General features: G+C 54.0%; 2 protein-coding genes across 4 annotated transcripts; one reads left to right on the plus strand and one right to left on the minus strand.

Moving 5' to 3' along the window:
- Positions 1-2909: 2909 nt before the first annotated feature.
- Positions 2910-12834, plus strand: GSK3A (glycogen synthase kinase 3 alpha). 3 transcript variants are annotated; one of them, XM_081108593.1, is made up of 12 exons: positions 2910-3260; positions 4937-5124; positions 6754-6837; positions 7005-7115; positions 9115-9245; positions 9339-9445; positions 10138-10235; positions 10312-10407; positions 10814-11000; positions 11343-11435; positions 12160-12270; positions 12627-12834. In XM_081108593.1, exons 1-11 carry the CDS (start codon positions 2978-2980, stop codon positions 12231-12233), a joined length of 1452 nt encoding a protein of 483 aa, XP_080964719.1. In that variant the 5' UTR covers positions 2910-2977; the 3' UTR covers positions 12234-12270; positions 12627-12834. The 3 variants fall into 3 exon arrangements, 2 of the variants coding, with proteins under 2 accessions (XP_080964719.1, XP_080964718.1); XR_013996930.1 differs by having other exon boundaries at positions 2912-3260; positions 12160-12334; XM_081108592.1 differs by having other exon boundaries at positions 12160-12834.
- A 1656-nt stretch (positions 12835-14490) lies between these two features.
- On the minus strand, positions 14491-19689 carry ZNF526 (zinc finger protein 526). The gene is made up of 2 exons (XM_081108594.1): positions 19602-19689; positions 14491-17628 (listed from the first exon to the last, which is right to left on the minus strand). The coding sequence occupies exon 2, from the start codon at positions 17609-17611 to the stop codon at positions 15641-15643; it is 1971 nt and encodes a 656-aa protein (XP_080964720.1). The 5' UTR covers positions 17612-17628; positions 19602-19689; the 3' UTR covers positions 14491-15640.
- Between the last annotated feature and the right edge of the window lie 2122 nt (positions 19690-21811).

Here is a 21811-nt window from a genome sequence, read left to right on the forward strand (position 1 = left end):
CACCCTGTGCAACTCCTACCCACTTTATCTTCATCCTCTTTTCATGCCAGCCTAGAGTGGGGTAGTCCCAGATGATGTCTGGAGGTTGGCAATGGAGAGAGGATCCAGGGATGGGGTATTGGCAGGAAACCGAGGCTCCAGTGGCAGCCTGTGGGCAACTGCTCCCTCTCCTGGGTGATGCAAGTCATTCCCATGGGTGGGGGGGGACACTGGGCTATTTCTGGAAGTTGGGATGAGGCATGTCTCCTGGCAACACAGATGCAGCCGATTTGGTGGTGGTGGTGTGAGGGAGAAAGGGGGATGTCATCACATGGGGGAGGTGGGAGGACCCTGCCTATAGTCTTCGCTTCTGATTCCAGTGCCTTCAAAGCATCTCTAACAATTCTAACATGGATTCATAAGCTTTCACTTCCAGAATTGCTCTCCAGGACAGACCAGACCCAAACAGACTCGTTGCCCCCAATTTGGGCTGACCAGGATGTCACAGGTGGCATCTGGTCTTGAAAACTCCAGTGGACCCTCTAATCTTTAGTGACCCACCTGTATCTTTTTAGTTTCTGTAAGACCATTCCCTTGCTCCCTTCCACATCCTCCAGGATCTCTGGTTCCAAGTAGAAAGCCCTTTATAGATTTCATGACACTTCATCAATTAATTCATCCCATCAGAGGTTCCCTTCATACCTGTAATACCCACAAACCCTCAACGCTCCTTCCTGATGCTTCTCATCCACCCCTTATCCCTTCAGGCCCCCCAGTTAGCAGTAGCTTCTCAGTCTCCCACAGTTTAAGAACACCCCAAGTTCCTTCTGACTTCTCCACTGGTCCCCAATAAGATCCCTTCACTTGTCCTCGCACTCCCCTGGGTACCTCCAGAAATCCATAGGCCCCTCAGACACTTACAACCCGCCCTGGCACCGCTCAACAAACGTTCTCGGTCATACAAACACGCCCGCCGGTTAAGATTCCCTGTCTCCCATGTATCCCAGTGCCCTCGTGGCGGTTGCCTATGCGCTGCCCACTGCGCATGTCCCACGGGTTCTGGCCGTTAAGTAACCGCCTCTCTCCCGCCCGACCCCGCACCCCTTCTGAGCCTTCGTGGTCCAGTGCAGGATTATTTCCCAGGCTTTGGGACTTGACTCAGATTTTTGCTTTTCGACCCAGAGCTGCCGTCAGAGGGCAGCAGGCATTGTTTGGCTGACAAACTACAACTCCCGAAAACACCTGCTCTGGGTTGTGCGTGATTCTGCCGTTTTCCTTGAGAAGGGAGCGGCCGCGGGTCCGCGCTTTGCCTTTTGGTTAATGTAGTCCGAAAAGGCTTGAATGCTACCGTTCCGTCCCGGGGGTCTGCACCCATTGGGAATTGCAGTCAGGAACAGAGACTTTATTCGGACTTCAGAAAGGGCAGGGCAGGTAGTATGAACACAGGCTCGGATTAAAGTGACATCTAGAAATTGCATTTCCCATTATTCCACGAGGCAGGAGGGGCTTGAGGGTGATTTCATTCTAGTTCCAAGTATTTCCGGGACACACACACTCACACGAACTGTTTCCCAGCTCCCTTTGGTGCTATTGTCCTTCCGGGCATTAATCGATAAATGGGGCGACATAATGCATGCACAAAACCCAAGGCTACTCCTAGCAGCCGGCTTCCTTGTTTGGGCCCTCCAAGATCCTGTAATACAGAAAGCAGGAGGACGCAAAAGCTGAATGGGGGTTTAAGGCAAATTGTATTTTCTTTTCTAACGCTTGGCCTCCTGGTGTAACTCACAATGCCAGAAAAAAACTAGATTGTATCCGAAGACTACTGTTCTGAGAAAACCCCCGGGAACTTTGTTTCTCAAATCGTTTGCAGGGAGGTTTTCCTTCCCGATTTGTGGAAACTTGGTCTCCATGTTCCAGCAGCCCCTAGTTGATCCGGTTCTTTCTTAGGACCTGGGGGAGGGGAAGGGAGACGTTGAAACACTCTTCAGTCTCCATAGGGAACTGCCGTCTTTCCCCTTTCGCTCACGCTTTCCCGAAGGTACCCTTTGGACTCCACTTTCGGGCCAGCGTAGTCAGCCTTGGCCGACAGGGTCAGGATACAGAGTGCCCTATTCCCCAGCATGCTTCGGGCTCAGGTAGATCCCTCCCCTCAGTCAATAGGAAAAGGCTGCCTGGAACTCCATTTCCCAGAAGACACAGGGGCTCGCGGTAGCAACTGCTCCGAAGCCTTGGTGTTGACTACATATCCCGGCAGGGACTGCGGCCTAGCTTATAAGGGAGGAGGAGCGCTGAATCTACTCCATTTCCTAGCTAGCCTGTCTCCGGAACTGCAGTATACTCTTGGGGTTTAGGGATCACATGGGACTCCATTTCCCGGTGTGCTTTGGGAGTCTCTTTATACCTGCAATGCAGTGAGGGCGTGGCGAAGACTCCATTTCCCAGCTTGCCTGACTGTCCTATATTTGTGGGTCCTCTTGCGCGGACTCAATTTCCCAGAGTGCATCTGGCCCCGGTGGGCATATACAGCCAATAGAATTAGTGAATGATTAGACTGTTTCCCAGTGTGCGTCAGGTCATTGACGGAGTGGCTGTGACTACATTTCTGAGACACACTGAATTGCTCACGGTTGCCTCAGTGGAGTGAGTGTGCGACTCTGACTCAATTTCCCCGAGTACTTTAAGGTCCGCCGTGGACAAAGTCGACTTATTGCCAACAACTCTATTTCCTGACGTGTTTCGCGGCTCATCATCCGCGCAGTCTACTCTGAGGCCTTTGCGGACTCCATTTCCCGGCGTGCCACACGGCTTTCTCCAGGCCGAGGGCGGTGACGGCGGCGCAGAGGGGAGGTGGACTGCATATCCCGGCGTGCCCCGCGGCGGGCGCTGGGCCGGAGCCGGAGCCCGAGCGGCGCGGCCTGGAAGAGGCCGGAGGCCGGGAGAGGCGGCGGCAGCCCGGGCAGCCCGAGCCCCGCAGCTTGGGCCTGCGCTCGGCGCCATGAGCGGCGGCGCGCCTTCGGGGGGCGGCCCTGGGGGCTCGGGCCGGGCGCGGACAAGCTCGTTCGCGGAGCCTGGCGGCGGCGGCGGCGGCGGTGGCGGTGGCCCTGGGGGCTCGGCCTCCGGCCCGGTCGGCAGCACCGGCGGGAAAGTGTCAGTCGGAGCCATGGGTGGGGGCGTGGGGACCTCGAGTTCCGGGGGTGGCCCCAGCAGCAGCGGCGGAGGAGGCAGCGGCGTCCCCAGTGCGGGCACCAGCTTCCCGCCGCCCGGAGTGAAGCTGGGCCGTGAGTACTAGCGGCGCCCGTGGTGGGTGGAGATCAGGGTCCCTGAAGCCCCTCAGTCATCGATCAGGTTCTTCCATCTGCCCAGATAAGAGCGCGAGGTCACTGCCACCTAAAACTGGGATCTGAGCTCTCCCCCTCCAAGAGAAGGATTGAGGGGGTGACCATCACTTGGAGTTTAGGCTTAGAGTGAGTAACCCTCAAAGAAACTGGGGTCACAGGTTCCTGTTCTTCCAGTACCGAGGTCTTGGGTTCTTGAGGCTTAAAAGCAGGGCTCTGACGTTGCCATCCATTAGAGAAGAGGATCAGGGGTCATCGTCGCTTACAAATGGGGCTCAAGGGTTATTGTTCCCAAAGAGAATAAATAGGAGGGGGGGGCGCACTCTGAGTTTGCTTCCCTTTAGAAGATGGGAATTTGGAGTGCAAATTACTTAGAAGCAAGTAACTGTGTTTCCAAAGAACAGGGCTACAGCTTTCCAGACCTGGTACCCAGGTCGTCTTCCCCTTTAAAGCACAGGGCCTGGTATCATAACCTGTGGTATCATAACCTGTCCATAATATGTAGAGCTTTACTCCCAATGGTGAAAATTAACAGTTGCTACCTCTTAGAAATAAGGCCAGATTGGGAGTCAGCATGCTCTTCAGACCTACTCATAGTTACTGTTTTTTCAAAAAACATGGCTTGGTGGGTCTCCTTTCACATAAATGGAAGGGGACAGGGAGGATTATAGTTCCCATAGATGTGGATTTGGGTTATACCCCTTTTATTGTTATGAGGTGTGTTAGCGGCTCTGGAAAAATAGCTATGTAGGATCACCTCTTCCAAAAGAAGGAGTCAACTGGTCCCTCAAAATGGATTTGACTTATCAGTGACCCCTTTTCTTGGGGGAACCTTCCATCAGTTCCCTGAAGAAAAAGGGATCACTATCCCCAAAGAATGCCACCACAGTTTGCTGCCATTCAGAGACTGGAACTGGGAATTCGTTTTCCTATGAAGCACTGAGGCGGGGCCAGCCCTCTGATCGTTCGGATCAGGTTCGCTCGTCTCAATTTAGTGCTGATCTGTTTAAGGACCACCCAGATACTGGAAGGGGTCTGGGACTCTGGATCACACAGATGAGGTCAGGTCAGTGCCTGCTCTAACCTCAAAGCATTTGGGTAAGGGCACATTGTCCCCCAAAAGTGAGTCAGGGCACTAGTACTCACGCCAGGAGGAGACATTTATTTCTGTCACCAAAAACCAGTGGTGAAGTTTCCAGCTCCACCAGGGAGGACGTAGAGGTCACCCTCCCCTGAGCTGCGAGGGAGGTTAGTGCTTTCCTAAAGTAGAAGTACCTCAGGGTTACCGCTCTCTTCAGTGGACGAGTTTAGGCCAGGCTTTCCCCAGTCGGGAGGGACCAGAGGGCAGTGAGCTTGGATGCAGTCAGTATCTGGAAGTGTCGGTGTCCCTTGAGACCAAGAAGACCCAATGGTTTGCTGCTTAACCAGAAGTGGAACTTAGGGGTCAGCAAGAGTTTTAGGTGCCAGTGTCTTCCATTATGGGAGGAGGGACAAGGAAAAAGGGACAGAGAGGCCCCAGAGAGCTTCCTGTGGAGACTGTCCTCCCCTCCACAGCGCCAGGACAGGGAGGTGGCCAGAGGGGAAGGGTCAGTGGATATTGTGTCTCCTTTGTTCCCCAGGTGACAGCGGGAAGGTGACCACAGTGGTAGCCACTCTAGGCCAAGGCCCGGAGCGCTCCCAGGAGGTGGCTTACACAGACATCAAAGTGATTGGCAATGGCTCATTTGGGGTTGTGTACCAGGCACGGCTGGCAGAGACCAGGGAACTGGTAGCCATCAAGAAGGTTCTCCAGGACAAGAGGTTCAAGGTACTTGGTGGGAGTGGGGACAGGGAGGCTTAACTGGGCATGCTTGGTGAGAGCTCCAGCCAGAGCATTGGCCTTGGGTCCCCGAGGGGACGTGAGCATGGCCAGAGGAGAAGGGGAAGCAGGGAGGGAGTTGTGTGAAAGATGAGAATATAGGTTCCAGGAAAGCCCAGAGCTGACAGTTTATTGGGCTTTTGCTCTTTGTAAATGCTTTTGCAGGCAAGTTCTTGTTTAATAAAGATTGTGTGGAGGTGTAAGTATTGTTATTCCCATTTTAAGTAAGCAGAAACTGGAAACAGATAAGAGAATTGCCAGAGGTCAAGACTAGATTCTGATTCCCAAGCTCTCCATCTTTTTTTTTTTTTTTTTTAAATATATTTTATTGATTTTTTTTACAGAGAGGAAGGGAGAGAGATAGAGAGTTAGAAACATCGATGAGAGAGAAACATCGATCAGCTGCCTTCTGCACACCCCCCACTGGGGATGTGCCCGCAACCCAGGTACATGCCCTTGACCAGAATCGAACCGGGGACCCTTCAGTCCGCAGGCCGACGCTCTATCCACTGAGCCAAACCGGTTTCGGCCCCAAGCTCTCCATCTTAACTTAATCACTAAGTTAAGCTTCTGCTCAGAGCAGAAAGGAAGCAAGGTCTTGTCTCACTCTGCCCTAGGTACTTGGCGAGTGCAGGGTAGAATTCAGCCTGCCCAGTGCTCACCGAACCACACGCCTTGGTGTGGGGCTCTGCCTTCCTGAAGAAGGGGTGTCCGTTCATCTAGTGCTGCCCTGTGAGCTAGTGGATACCCAGGGAATGAGAAGGAGCTGGAGGAGTGGAAGTTGAGGGATAATTGGTTTGGAAGGATGGCATTTTGGAGGCTAGGCTAATCTGGAAATAGCCTACACTGGGAGGGAAACAGGTCAGGCCCTGGGTCCTAGCAGGGAGTAGTCTCAGGGGCAGGAGGAGCTCCAGGGTATTGGTCAGAATTTGATTAGTGTTGCCTCCCAGAAGTGAGAAGGATCTGAGGGTGGGGAGTTTTGAGGCCCCAGAGGGAAACAGAGAATAGGGATGAATGCTGAGACCAGGCCTTCTGGGAAGAGGCTGAGGCTGGGTCCTTTTTGGAAAGATGAGAATTGGGAGCCTGGAGTCTGGGACACAGGATCCAAGCCAGGGCTCAAGGACCAAGATACAGCCAGGGAAACAATAGGGAGGAGTGGGGACTAGGGTGGACTGGATGGCCACTACTTGTCTGTTGTTGCTTGTGCCATGCAGGGAGGTGGACCTCAGGCGGCCATATCATCTGATTTTTCAAGAGAAGCTGCAAAACTGGATTTTGATTTTAAATCAAACATTTAAAAAAGCAATAAGTTGAACATTTAAAAAAAGTGGGCTGAAGAAAGCACATCTGTGATCTGGGTTTAGCCCAGAGACCTCCAGCTTGTTGTGTGAGGGGGATGGATTGCAGATAAGGAGTTGGATAAGGAGTTAGGGGCGGCCCCAGGGGGACCTGGGACATAGGGAGTAACCGCCTAGCTCTGTTGGCGGGAATGGGGGAGTAGTGCTGTGGTGAAGGGTGCTACAGAGGGGAGGAAAGACAGCTGGTGGTTTTCTGATGCTCTCTCCCTTTGCCTCTAAGAACCGAGAGCTGCAGATTATGCGGAAGCTGGACCACTGCAATATCGTGAGGCTGAGATACTTTTTCTACTCCAGTGGGGAGAAGGTGAGACCTCAGGGGTAGGGGGAGTCCTTCACTTTCACTCCACCTATTTTCCTGCCTGCCTTTCTCATGACTGCTAGTCCCTCCCCATTTTCCCTAAACCTTCCATCCCCCTTCCTTGCAAGCTCTTTCTTCACAATGCCTTCACATCTCTCCTTTGCTCTCTGCAGAAAGACGAGCTTTACCTAAATCTGGTGCTGGAGTACGTGCCCGAGACAGTGTACCGGGTGGCCCGTCATTTCACCAAGGCCAAGTTGACCATCCCTATCATCTATGTCAAGGTGGGCAGGCAGGCTTCTGGGGCCCAGGCCCAGGAAGCTAGTGGCTCCGAATCCTCCTACCTTCTGTGGGTTCCCTCGTTCTCCAAGTTTATGTTGGTCCTTGGAGGTCTCGTGTTCCCTGCCCTTGTTTCCATACCCGCAGAGATGCAGCTCGCTAAATACAGGGCAGCCCGTCCTGAGGCCTGACTGAATCAGGGAGGTAGGCTGACTGGGGCTGGGGAGGCTGCAAGGTACCTGCTTGGGTCTATACTGGGAGCCCAGTGACAACAGTGGTATTGGAGGCAGTAGCTCAGAATCAGGTGATGGTGACAGAAAATACAGAGGGGGACGCACTGATGTCTGGGAGAGGAGTGGAAAGGACGCAGGGTTGGAGGGAGGTTAGTGTCCACAGAGCCAAGAGAGCAGGCACCTTCAGCCATTGTCTCTAGTTCATTCCCCAGTGCCTGGTGCTGAGTCCTGAGTGTTCCTATCCCTTTGTAGGAGTTTGAATGAATGAGTGAGTGAGCCTAGTGATGATGTGGAGAACAAAGGCTGGGGCAATGCTGCATTGGGAGGAGGTGGCTGGGTCCAAGTTTACTTGAGGTCGCTCGAGGGCTCAGTTGCTCCTGGAGAGCCCTTGCAAGCTCTTAGGGGCTCTGCTAGTGGTTGGTGCTATGGGACCTCACTCCCGGGGCAGGGAGTTCTCCAGTGCGGTGACTGTCCTGTGGCTGCCTGTGTGTCAGGCCCTGCAGTGAGCAATTTCAGAGGCCCAGTTGACTAAGACCCAGGCCTTGCCTTTGAAGCCTCTCAGTTTAGCAGGGTAGACACGTGAGAACTATAAAACTACTAGCAACTGCCTTCCTAGAAGGAGCACAGGGAATTCTGGAAACACAGAAGGCCCCCAGCCTCGCCTGCTTGGGGCGAGAAGGATCAAAGAAGGCTTGTGGGAGGAGACCAGGCACAGGGTGAGAAAGGGCAGCAGGAACAGAGGAGAAGGCCAGGAAGCAGGCCTAAGCGGTTATTACTTGCCAGGCCCTGTGAGGCAGTGATGAAAACACAAAGATCACTGCTCTCTTGGCACTTAGGTGCTAGTCCAGGGGCGGGCAAACTTTTTGACTCGAGGGCCACAATGGGTTCTTAAACTGGACCGGAGGGCCGGAACAAAAGCATGGATGGAGTGTTTGTGTGAACTAATATAAATTCAAAGTAAACATCATTACATAAAAGGGTACGGTCTTTTTTTTTTTTTTTTTAGTTTTATTCATTTCACACCTGCGGGCCGTAGTTTGCCCACGGCTGTGCTAGTCAGTCAATGGGAGAATGGCAAGAACACCCAACTGGAGAGGGGCTGCTTGTGGGTGGTTTGACTGGTGCCGTGGTCGGCAAACAGCGGCTCGCGAACCACATGCGGCTCTTTGGCCCCTTGAGCGTGGCTCTTCCACAAAATACCACGTGCGGGCGCGTGTACAGGTGCGCATACAGTGCGATTGAAACTTTGTGGCCCATGCGCAGAAGTCGGTTTTCGGCCTGGGGAGTCTATTTTGAAGAAGTACTGTTGATATTTGGCTCTGTTGACTAATGAGTTTGCCGACCACTGGCCTGGTGGATAAAAAGCTGAGCCCTTCCTCCAGCCAGTGGATTTGGAGGAGCTGGGTGCCTGGCTCCCAGCCTCTAAAACAAGGTCTTCCTGATGTCTCTATCTTATTCATCGGGCTTCTGCTGAGGTATGGGATTGAAACAGGAGTTCTCTGTGTGGACCAGATCCTTCACTGGGAGCTGCTGCAGAAGCCCCATCCTGAACTTACTGAATCTGAAACTCTGGGAGTGGGGCCCAGAAGCCCCTATTTTTAACAAGGCCTCCAAGTGATTCTGGTGCACACTAAAATTTGAGAACCAAGGGGCCACGGAAGGATTTTCAAGTTGGAGCCAGGGCCTGGAATGGCTCTTCTGGCCAAGAGGGTGGAGCAGTGGCATGCTCTGGGGAGAGCCGGGCTGGAATTCTGCTCCCTGTCTGTCCCAGGTATACATGTACCAGCTCTTCCGGAGCTTGGCCTACATCCACTCCCAGGGCGTGTGTCACCGTGACATCAAACCCCAGAATCTGCTGGTGGACCCCGACACGGCTGTCCTCAAGCTCTGTGATTTTGGCAGGTAGGCCTGACCTGGGGCGTGTTGAGTGGCTGAAAGGGTGAGGAAGGACCCCAACCTTCGCCTGTGTTTACTCTTGCTCACCTCTTCCCACAGTGCAAAGCAGCTGGTCCGGGGGGAGCCCAATGTCTCCTACATCTGTTCTCGCTACTATCGTGCCCCCGAGCTGATCTTTGGAGCCACTGATTATACCTCATCCATCGGTCAGACTAATGGGAGGCTGCGGGTGGGGATGGCAGTCATGGCAGTTTTTGAATTTTGTGTGTGTGTGCCAGGTTTGGCGATAAAAGCTTAATGTTTATTCTTTTATGCCGTCCTCACAAATTTAGGAGGGCGATGTTGTCTTACGCTCCTTTACAGATGGCAGTCTCAGGCTTAGAGCGGTGAGGCCACCTGCCCGCAGTCACACTGCTAGGACTGGGCAGGGCTGGGCTTTGAAAGCTGACCCGTCTCCAGAGTCCATACTGACCCTGGAACCTCTAGTTAGCCGTCTCTTCTCGCCCAGGGGGAGGGGCTGATGGTGACTGTGGGGACCTGAGGTGGCCATGAGGGTGTGACCTGCTCATAGGCCTTGTATTCCTCCCAGTTGGTGGGGATGACATTGCCACCCTCCAGGCTTGAGGAGAGGGCATGAAGGGTTTGGAAGAGAGCATTCATCAGCCGGTGCGGGGAAACTCCCTGGTCCTTAGGTGTGAATTTGTCATAGGGCTCAAGGTACAGACCAGGAAGGGGAAGAGTACAGTACAGTCAGGCAGACCTGGAGGTCAAAGTCAAGACTCCAGGGTTCCTAAACTGTATGATCTCGAGCAAGGTGGTTCCCCTCTGATCATAAGGGATGGAAGTGTTTGTGAGGGGTGGGCATGGTAACCCTGACCCTCTCCCATTCCCCCTTCAGATGTGTGGTCAGCTGGCTGCGTACTGGCCGAGCTCCTCCTGGGCCAGCCCATCTTCCCTGGGGACAGTGGGGTAGACCAGCTGGTGGAGATCATCAAGGTGAGGGCAGAGCCAGGTGGGCGGAGGTGGGGCTAAGTGATAGGGGTCTTGGCTCAGACCCCTCCTTTTCCTACAGGTGCTGGGAACACCAACCCGGGAGCAGATCCGAGAGATGAACCCCAACTACACGGAGTTCAAGTTCCCCCAGATTAAAGCTCACCCTTGGACAAAGGTAGGGCAGGGTTAGGGGCTCCAATAGCATGGCTGAGGTCCCCATAGGAGGCCAAGTGGTCTGGGGGTCTGGCTACAAAGTCATGGCATTGGAGAAGGTCAGTGACTTTCATTAGATTTCAGTTGATGGAATTTCCAGTAATCTGAAAGTTGAGGACCCACAGTAGATTCAAGAGCCCTACTTTTCTAGTGGGAAACAGACTTCCAGCAGAGCCCATGGTCATGGTGGGCTGCTCACCTGATACAAACAGCTCCCCTCAGTGGCGGTGTCTCAGTCTCTTCATGTGGAAAGTAGGTTTGTGAGAGATGGGCAGTCACATTTGCTGCAGGTATTGTGGCGGTGAGGTGCAGGAGCATGCAAGTATCCAGGGCCTCACCCTTGTGACTTCTGCCTCTCTTCTCTCCAGGTGTTCAAATCTCGAACGCCACCTGAGGCCATAGCGCTCTGCTCTAGCCTGCTGGAGTACACACCGTCCTCGAGGCTCTCCCCACTGGAAGCCTGTGCCCACAGCTTCTTTGATGAACTGCGATGTCACGGAATCCAGCTCCCTAACAACCGCTCGCTTCCCCCCCTCTTCAATTTCAGTCCTGGTGGTGAGGGCACAGCCTGGGGTCTGGGGAACTGGAGAGGCAGCCAGTGATTGTGGAGAAGAGCTTGGTGTTGAAGACAGGAATGGGGAGCTGAGGGTGGGTGACAAGGAAGGCCTGGGGCATGGGAGAGGCCCCCATGGTTCAAGGAAACCCAAACCTGACTCACCCGTGCCCATGATCTGTGCTCGGCTCTACAGTTTTTCCTATTAAGCACTCGGTGGCCACATGTGTCTGCAAACACTGGCCTTGCCGAGAGCGGGGTCCCCAGTCAGTGCCCTTTTCTAACTCCAGTTGGGTCTGCAGATGTCCTGCCCTCTGACCAGGCATGTCCATTCCTGTCTCTAGAACTCTCCATCCAACCATCTCTCAACGCCATTCTCATCCCTCCTCACTTGAGGTCCCCGGCGGGCACTGCCACCCTCACCCCACCCTCACAAGGTAAGTCAGGGTAGAGCAGCATTTTTCAGCTGGGGGGAGAGGGGCTGTTTTCACAGCCTGTCAGTTTCCTGTAAACATTACAGCTTGATGGTATAGAAAGCATATTTTACAACATGTGAATGGCCACTTGTGTTGGGTATTATTGCCTATGTTTGTGTTGAAATGCTAACTGGAAAACCAAAGACATATGTTTGGCCTATACAAACAGTTGAATTTGTTGCGCACATTAAAAAATTGGGGCCCTGACCGGTTTGGCTCAGTGGATAGAGCGTCGGCCTGCGGACTGAAGGGTCCCAGGTTCGATTCCGGTCAAGGGCATGTACCTTGGTTGTGGGCACATCCCCAGTAGGGGGTGTGCAGGAGGCAGCTGATTGATGCTTCTCTCTCATCGATATTTCTAGCTCTCTATCCCTCTCCCTCCCTCTCTGGAAAAAAAAATCAATAAAATATATTTTAAAAAAAGTTTGGGCCATTTCATGTTCAAGTCCGGTTTTCCTGTTTCTCCTGGGGAAGAAAGTCAGACAGGACGGCAGTGGGCCTGCCTTTCCTCGGTCCTTTGGCATTTGAGTTTGCAACCATGGATCTAAAGTGACAGCTTTCACTTTCAAATGCAGCATCTTACATGGACTCCCTGCTTGTGGAGGTTTTTTTTTGGGGGGGTGGGGGGAGGGAAAGGGGTGTTGAAAAGCAAAGGCTAACTGGTCTGCTTCTTTCTCCTGTTCAGGTTTAAGTGAGACTCAGACCGGCTCAGAATGGCAGTCAGCCGAAGCCACAGCTCCCCTCACTAACTCCTCCTGAGGGCCCTGCCAACTACCCTTCCATCTGGGAGCCCCAGGTGGGGCTGGGAAAGGGGGGCCATAGCTCCTGCCCTGGCTGGGCCCCTAGACTAGAGGGCAGAGGTAAATGAGTCCCTGTTCCCTCTTCCTGTTCCTTCCTCACCAGCCTCACCCCTATGGTGGGCTTTTTAAGAGGATTTCAACTGGTTGTGGGGAGGGAAGAGAAGGAAGGATGGACGGGGTTGGGGGCATGAGGACCTCCTATCCCTTGGCCCTCTTCCCTCCCCCCAGACCGCCCTTCTCCAACCCACCCTCCCTTCCCCTGTCCCTTGTAAATAGAACCAGCCCAGCCCATCTCCTCTCCTCTTTCCTGGCCCCCGGGTGTAAATAGATTGTTATAATTTTTTTCTTAAAGAAAACGTCGATTCGCACCGTCCAACCTGGCTCCTCCCCCTCCTACAGCTGTGTTCCCCTCCTGTCCTCTGCCCTAAGGTCTCCTCCCTCCTCTCCCCACCCTGGAGGGCTGGGTTAGGGATGGTGGGGGGATCCTGATGTCTTAGTTTCCACAGTAAGGTTTGCCTGTGTACAGACCTCCGTTCAATAAATTATTGGCATGAAACCTGCTTCTGTCTAGCTGTCTTTTTTAAGAGGTGAGGGAGGTGTCTGGTGGCCTTCCTGGGACAGGAGTGGGCTGTATCTCAGGTGGGGGACAGGGTAGGGTGAACCCAAACTGGGCCATCTGAGGCATGAATCTGGATCCTGGCTGAGGGGCCCAACCTTCCTGTGTGAGGATGAACTGGTCTGGTTTATATGCTGCAGAGGCCTGGGAGGAGCCTGCCCCCTGGTCTCAGGTCGAACCATTTGCTTCCACCCAGGGAGGGAGAGCTGGGATCAGAGAGGTCATGGCCACAGACTAAGTGGCAGGGTCAAGACTTTAAAAAAGCTGTCTCAGCCCCTGCTGCTTCAGAGTCTGGAGGACACAAAACTTAGCCTGATGTAAACTTAAAATAATTTTTTTTGTTAATCCTCACCTGAGAATATTTTTCCTTTTATTTTTAGAGAGTGGGAGGGAGGGGGAGAGAGAAACATTGATTGGTTGCCTCCCGAACATGCCCCAACTGGGGCTAGGGATCAAACCTGTGGTGCACAGGCTGATGCTCTAACCACTGACCCACACAGACCAGAGCCTGATGTAGACTCTTAGTGGGCATGCATGGGGGCAGAGGTGCTGTCCCCAAGCTTTCATTTCCAGGTCTCAACAGGGCTCATACCTGTTGGGAAGTGACACCCCTGGGGAAGGTTAAGGCAGAGAGCCTGGCCTTTATCCTCACTTAGAAAACATGCTGGGGCCAGACAGTAGGACCACGGGCAGAGGGAAATGGCACCTCCTCCACATGGTGTCAGCAGTAGGTGAGGGCAGAGGCTGCAGAGGAAGAAGGGAATCTGGGGAGGAGCAACCGACATGTGCTCCACTGGTGAAGAGAGGTGTTCCAGAGGGAGTTCAAGGACGTCTGTAGTGTCTGCTAAAAAGCCCCAGAGGCATCTGTATATTGCCCAATAAAACCCTGAGTCTCCCTGCTCAGAACCATTTGGGCATCACCTTTTTTGTATGATGAATACATACATAAGGCATGTGGACCAGAGGAGAGGAGGGCTGGCCTGGGTGAGGGGACCTGTGGTCGGGCTGCTGGGGACACCTCTTACATCTGGTCAGTCATGAGGTCACCGTCCCTCACCCTCCTCCTGTCCCCATGGTCTATGCCCAGCTCTGGCCTGTTCTCTCCCTCCTGGACCATCTTTAATCTTCCCCACAGCCCCACCCTGACCCCAAGGAACCTAATCCCCCGTTAGGGCCCACCCCTTCTTGCACTGCTCCAATTTAGCCCAGCTTCAGGGCCTTCCCAGGTCTAGCCCTCCCAGACAACCCTGCTTCACTCTGCCCCATTTCCTGACCTGCCATGTATCATCTGTTTAGAGAGGGAAGAATTGTCACCTCAAGGAACCTTTGAAAAGGCTGGGGATCCCTTCCTGCTCCCAAGGCCTTTGATCTTTTGAAAGACCCCCCCCCCCAAACCCCAACTACTCTGTGACACTGGCTCACCTTTCCTCCAGTTATAATGAATCCTCTGAGCCCCCAGCTCCTGCAAGGGTTTCAGGTCGCAATCACTCAATAGCACTGGTTATGGGCATGGGCTGAAGGGCCCATCTAAGTGCACATCTCAGCAATGCCTTTGCCTAGCTGTGAGACCTTGGGCAAGTCTCTGCCCATTTTCTTTTTTCTATGTAGCACTTCACCAATTTGCATGTCATCCTTATGCAAGGGCCATGCTAATCTTCTCTGTATCATTCCAATTTTAGTATATGTACTGCCGAAGTAAGCATTCTGCCCATTTTCTCATCTGTACAACAGGGATCATTCTGAGATCACCTCAGGCCTGTTGGGATCATAACACATGTATAGTGGTTACTGCAGTGCCTGCCACGGCTAGAAGTCCAATGTTCACTGTTACTGTGGCTGTGAATAACTGGACGGTCTCCAAGTATACTAAGAACTCACCCTCCATGCCGTCTGCCTGGAATGTTCTCCTCTTATGCTAGCAGATTCCTACCTCCTTTAGAAGGTCTCTACTTATCTCCCACCGAGCTTTGTTCCCTGCTCTGGGAACCACTGTCCATGTGCACCCCCATCACAACCTTGAGGAACCTGGGGCTGAGCTCTGTCTGCCCCTGAGGGGCAGAGCAGAAGCGTGACTTGTCTCTTACCCCAAGCATCGCCCAGCACTCAGGGAGGACTTGGGACACTCAAGCTGATAAAGAATCAACGCGACACACTTAGAGAGCAAGGCCATCTGTACTTGTGCATGTTCCTAACACACTATAGGCCTCCTGGGCCGAGCCCCATGTCTGACTCATTCCTGGGTCTCCATCATCACTGTCTGCAGCTGAGCACTAGGGCACCTATAGGTTTCCTTCCATTGTTAAAGGTGAGATTAAGGAAGCCCAGAGAAGTCAGTACCTTCCTCCACCAGGCATGGCTGAGTCCTGGGTGCTGGAAGTCCAGGGAAGCTCAGGCTGGGGGGACAGCAAAGGACCTAAAGATGTATGGGGCACATACCTGAGCACACGGCCAGGGCTCAGGAAAGGTTACCTGATGTTTCTGGGTAGCAGGGTGATGCAAAGAACCTTGGCAAACCCTGCTATGTGGGGTGACCTGGGACAGATCGTATCACATCTCAGAGCTTCAGTTTCCCCTCAGGCAGAGAAAGGTGACAAGAGAAACCTGGTGGGGCTGTTCTGAGGAGCCAGTGGGTAAGATGCCAGTAGATCCTGGAACCCACTGGGGTGGACTTGCCAGGGTGTGGTCCCCTTCCTCCCCAGAGGAGCCCACACTTGCTGCTGCAACCACTCTTATTGTTGCCCTTAGCTGTGTCACACGAAGGCCGTGTCCAACTGCAACAGCCCGCTCGCTTCACTGGCCCCCAGTGCCGCCTGGCACAGCTGCAGTGTGTCCTCAAGTGCCAGCGGCTGGGATGTCTCGATGATGGCGATGGTCTCCCCGAGCTCAGTGCACATGATAGTCTGCTGAGGCTGGGTGGGTGGGGGCGGGGCGGGAGGTGGTGATCTGGGCTGTAGTGTCATTGTCCGTGCTCGAGCATGGACCCGCTGGTGCAGGCGTAGGCCTGCCATGGCACGGAACCAGCGGCCACATGTCCCGCAGTAGTAGGGGCTCTTGTTGTAGAGACCAGTGATGGGGAGGCGGGGTGCTCGAGCGAAGGCCACTGGCCGCAGGTGCAGCCTCCGATGCTGCTGCAGGTTGGAGCTCTGTGTGAAGCGCTTACCACAGTCCAGGCATTGGTAGGGACGCACCCCTGTGTGGGTCAATTGGTGGCGGCTGAGATTGGCCAGAGAAGCAAAGGTCTTGCCACAGGAGTGGCACTGGAAGGGCCTCTCGCCCGTGTGTGTCCGCAGGTGGTTGTGCACATGGACCAGCTTCTTAAAGCCCTTGCCACAAACCCCGCAGCAGTGTCGTCGCTCAGGGGGCCCATGGACTGTTCGCCGGTGCCGAGAGAGGCGGGAGGCTGAGGCGAAGGACTTCGAGCACTGTGGGCAGGGCAGCTGGGCAGGCGGGGTAGGGGGCGGTGGCGGGGGCATGGGCTCAGCTGGAGTCAGGGAGGCTCCTGCTGTGAGGGGAGGCACTCCACTCTTGCCGGCGTGGGTGCGCCTGTGATAGAGAAACTTGGTCATGTTGCTGAATGTCTTGCCACAGCGGCAGCGATGCAATGGGTTGGAGGTATGGGCCCGCCGGTGGGCCACCAAAGTGAGTTCTGTGCTGAAGCCACGGCCACAGTCCACGCAGAGGTAGCGGGCTTCCCCTCGGTGCAGTCGCAGGTGTTGCTCCAATGAGGATGCTTTCTTGAAGACCTTGAAGCAGGTGGTACACTCGTGTGTGCCACCAACATGGGCCCGCCCATGAGCCAGCAGCCGGTTTGCTGAGCTGAAGCTGCGTTGGCACTGGCTGCAGCGGAAGGGGTGGGTTGTTGATGCTGGGCCATGGGATGCCCGCCGGTGTCGTCGGCGTGCCCCTGCTGAGGTCCAGTGTTGGGGACAATCCCCACAGTTCTGGGTCCGGGTATCTGTAGACTTGTCGCCCTCTATAGCATTGTCACCAACCTCTGAGGCCAACGCCTCCTCCTCCTCCTCTGTCTCATCATCTTCTTCATCCTCATCTTCCTCTAGCCCATTGCATTCCTCTTTCTCTAGGGAGTCAAAGTGGGTGCCTTGATGCTCCAAGAATTCCTCAGGGGTGGCACAGAGGGTACAGCATTCAGGACACTCATAGGGCTCCATCTTGACTCCAGGTGGAGCAGGAGATTGAGGTGGTGGTGCTGAGGGAGGGGGCGGGGGAGGCGGCAGCACTGGTGGCCTGGCTGCTGCAGTAGAAAGGTGCTGGGCCTTCCGATGAGCCACCCACAGCTCAGGCGAGGGGAACAGCTCCTGGCAGTCCCCACACTGGTATTGGATCTGGCTTGCAGACGCCTGCAGGTGGGAGTCCTGGTGGGCCAGGAGCTCACCACGGGAGAGGATGAGCTGGCTGCAGTCACCACACTGGAAAGGCCCATCCTCAGTACCTGGCACTAGCTCTGGCTCCAGGCCAGCGTCCTGGGTGGTCAGTGGCTCCTCCTCTGTGACAGTGGGCACATGCTGATCCTGGTGTGAGATGACTTCCTCCAGTGTGTTGTAGAGGCTGCCACACTCGGAGCACATGAACTGGTGATGCTGGAAAAAGAGGGATGAGGCAAGGGCCTCCTCAGGTTTCATATCAGTCACCTCTGTTGACATCTCCATTGCCCTTGGTGATATCTGTGTCAGCATCTCGGCCATCTCAGCCATCTCTGCCATTGTGGGGAAAGCAGTGCCTGGAAAAAGAAGGGAGCTGGTGAGATACCAGGAATCCAAGGGGAGGAGGGATGTCTTTGGAATTCCTTTGTCCATCCTGTCACTCATTAGCCTCTGTCAAGTTTAGATTCAGTGTTTGTGCCTCAGTCTTTAATGAGCCTGTGACTCTGAAGCTAACACACGTCCCATGGCGGCCAGGCATCTGCAGGAGAAACAGCCCTCCTCAGTCTGGCCTCTGATGCTGCCCTCCTTACCCAGAGGGCTAGTTGCACCCTTTCTGAGAACACACGTCTTTTGGGGCCTCTCGGCCTTTGCCTGTGCAGCACCTTTCCTCCTTCTACATGGAGACACAGAGATGCAGCAAAGAGATTAAGAGGTCAGGCCCTGGAACCACACTGCTCTTGGCTTGAATCTGAGCTCCACCACACACTTCCTCCCTCTGAGACTGTTTTCTCACTTGTGAAATGGGGCTAAAAGTAGTACTGACCACAAAGTCCCTGGTACTTGATAAAGGCTAGGCAGGACCACTTGTAGTTACCCAGAAATGTTTTTGGACCCTAGGTCTTTGATGCTGCTATTCCTTCTACCAAGTAAGTTCCCTACTCTTCTAGTCTAGCGAACTCCTCCCCAGCATTTCTTTTGTGAAGCTTTTTCTGATGTCTACAGCCTGAGGCTGGTGGCCACTCCCCTCCTCCTCAGAGTTCCTATGGTATCCAGTGCCACCTCGACTATAGCCATTATCATGAACTTGGGATGAAGTCTCTGTGTTCCTCACTGAGCTTGTCAGCAGGACAGCTCTGATTCATTATAGGGACTGTTGTCACCAACTAAAGTACTGACCAGGGACCAGGACTTTATTAAACTTTTATCTATGTGCCCCATACCCCCTTCTAAATGTGTGGGCTCAATTCATATCGGTCATTTCACATAGCAGAGGCCCAGGGTGCCTTCAGCAAATGACACCCCCCCTCCACCACAAGTATAAGAGCTAATTTTCCAAATCCAATTTCCACCTTCTCCATCTCTTCTTCAACACGTGTTAATGCCAGAGGGCAGTTTACAGCCTGGCACATACACGTTACTCCTATTAAGTTCCCAGAGGGCAGGGATTTTAGTCTGCTCATCACTGAGATATTTCCAATGCCAGGAAGAATGCTTCGCACACCTTAGGCACTGAGGAGATATTTAGTGGATGACTAATCCTTCCAGGAAGTGAGGCCCTGAGTATTCAACTGTCCCAGTGCACATTCCACTTCCCCACCAGGCCAACTCTCCTAAGATGTGAAACTCCCACAGAAACAGCCCAGCACAGAACCCTGCCTTCAGTTGGTGCCCAATAAATGCTCCTTGAGTAAATAATTCACAAAAGCCCAGGAGCTAAACTGTCCTTAACTCCCTCACTAATTTGAGTTGCCAGGGCCTGAGAGTTTAATTTTTTCTTGTTTTACAGTCCTACTCTAAACAGAGAACTCCTCTAGGAGGAGGTCCAGTGCCTGGTGTGAAGCTTATGCAAAGCAGTACCCAGTAAAGGTCTTTCTAGAAGGTAGCCTGAAAGACCTAACATTTGGATTTTCCTCGTTTACGTTGCCCCCTTCCCAATCATGGATTGTAAACTACTGGGGGGATGAATGGGGGAGTAGACCAGTAAGTCCTTCCAGGAAAGAACCCACCAGGGGCCTGGAAGCTCAACTTTCTCGCTGCACAGCTACACATCCCTCATCTCTGACCAGACGTATCAACTCTGCAACCTAAGCGCTCCCGGCAAAGTGTCGGGGAAGGGCGAGCTCCAATGCAGGGTCCGGCACTCCGCCGGCGCTCCATCGATGCTCCCGGGCACAGAGGAAGGAGCGCCGTCCTTCCACTCCGCGCCGCTCCCGCCATAGCGCAGGCCCCAAAGCTCTTCGACCTCCGGGGTCCCCTTCGTCTCCCTCCATCCTCTCCGTTGGCCCAGCGCTCTCTTCACCCGCCCGCCCCGCGGCGCGGTGACCCTCACCGTCTCTCTCGCCTCCAGCAGCCCCCGCCGCTCTTGACACAGACCCTCGGCTCCCGGTGTGCGGCACCCCTCACCATCCACACCTCCCATTGGGCGGCGCCCTTACCCGTGGCGGCCAATCAGAACCTGCAGCGTAGGGCACGCGCCCTTGAGCCTGCGTGTTGAAGCTCAGGCGGGGCTCGGCTAGTGTCTCCACGCACACACGACCGTGCCCTGTGGGCCGGGCTCCGGGCTCGGAGACGCGCCTGCGCAGTTCTCCCCGGCCGCCGCGTGGGTGCCAAGGCTGCTGGTGGAGACGGGTGCGCGCGATTGAAGGGAGGGCCCACGGAGGGGACTGGGCGGCCTCAGGCCGTGACGGAGGTGTCACGGCTGAACAGACTGAGTGTCTCTGAGAACACAGCACTGGAGCCGGACGCGCTTTGGAGTACTTCTCTCTGGGCCTCACCTTTACTCCCGCGTAAAAGGGCCTCGCGTTATAGCCAAGGTTACTGAGGGAACTGGATGACATCACACACAGAAACTGGCTGGTGTGGCTTAATGGTCGAGCCTCGACCTACGAACCAAGAAGTCACAGTTCGATTCCCCGTCAGGGCACATGCCTGGGTTGCAGGCTCTCTCATCCATTTTTCTCCCTCTCCCTCTCCCTTCTCTCAAATAAATAACATATGTTGGCCCTGGCCGGGTAATTCAATTGGTTAGAGCATTGTCCTGATATGCCAAGGGGTTGATCCCCAATAAGAAGCAACCAATGAAACAACAAAATCGAGGTCTCTCTCTCTCATAAAAAAAAAAAAATAGTACTCATTTTGGTAGCACATATACTAAAATTGGAATGATACAGAGAAGATTAGCATGGCGCCTGCACAAGAATGATGCGCAAATTCCTGAAGCGTTCCACATTTTTAAGACATGGCCTTGTTTTCCTGGATTGATTAGATGACTCCATGTTTTTGGTTGATTAAAGCATAATCTTCATGTTATAAGCTTAAAAAAATAAAAATAAATAAAAAATAAAACCCGCTCAGTACAGGGTCTGATACACCGTAGCTGCTCACTATAACCCATTCAGCATGGACATACTCCTTCCCAGTTTGCGTTCCCTTCCCTCCCACTCTTCGGTTGGTTTAATGATATCCACTTTTTGGGCGCCAATGTGTGTCCAACCCAGGACGGGCTTCAACAGGTTACAACTGCCATCAGAAAGAGGAAAGGACTCTTCCGAGGTCTCTACGGCAGCCCAAGCAAAACCAGTGCTGACCGAGCCAGTGCCTGGCAGGACCTAGGTCTCCCGCTTCCCCAGGGGAGATAATTATGGGGTGGGAACCGGGCTTAAGGCAGGTGTGGCCATGATCTCGAGTGACCTAAGTGTGGGGGCGGGGCGGGGGCAAGCAGTCTGCACGCCAACTCTTGTGATAAGGGACCTGCCCTCCCCAGAGAGAAACTCATAGGTGCAGGTTAGAGAGGGGACACTGGGAGATCCCGTGACCTTGGAGGGCAGGTAGATACTAGAAGGGGTTATAAGAGGCAGCGGGGGCCGAAACCGGTTTGGCTCAGTGGATAGAGCGTCGGCCTGCGGACTGAAAGGTCCCGGGTTCGATTCCGGTCAAGGGCATGCACCTGGGTTGTGGGCACTTCCCCGGTGGGGGATGTGCAGGAGGCAGCTGATCGATGTTTCTCTCTCATCGATGTTTCTCTCATCGATGTTTCTGACTCTCTATCTCTCTCTCTTCCTCTCTGTAAAAAAATCAATAAAATATAATTAAAAAAAAAAAAAGAGGCAGCGGGGTTCGTCGGGGTTCGTGGTGGATGCCGGCAGGAAGTGCACAGCTGGGATGGAGAGGCCTATTGCAATCAGGAAGGAAGTATTGGGTCCTACCATGAGATGGAGGAGTCCTTGCCCTGATCAGGGGAAGGAACTTATAGGTGGGTGTTGGGGTTCTGTTGGATAGAGCCCAAGTCTTGATCATAAGGGCTTGGGCACTAAGACAGGAAGGTCGGCGGTGACTGTGGTCTTTTGCTATGGGCAGTGGTACTGTGGGTGTCTAAACTGTGATTAGGAGGGGCTGTTGTAGTCCAGGAGATGAGTAATGGCGTGGGGCAACAAGGGCCCGCCGGTTCAAGTCACTGACTAGCAGAAGCAACCTAGCAACCCTGTACCAACTGCAGCCCAAACGCGGAACTCCTCGGGCTCAGCGCAGGCGCAGACTGGC

The sequence above is a fragment of the Myotis nattereri genome (genome assembly GCF_964212035.1).
Source record: "Myotis nattereri genome assembly, chromosome: 15".
In the NCBI taxonomy this organism is placed as follows: domain Eukaryota; kingdom Metazoa; phylum Chordata; class Mammalia; order Chiroptera; family Vespertilionidae; genus Myotis; species Myotis nattereri.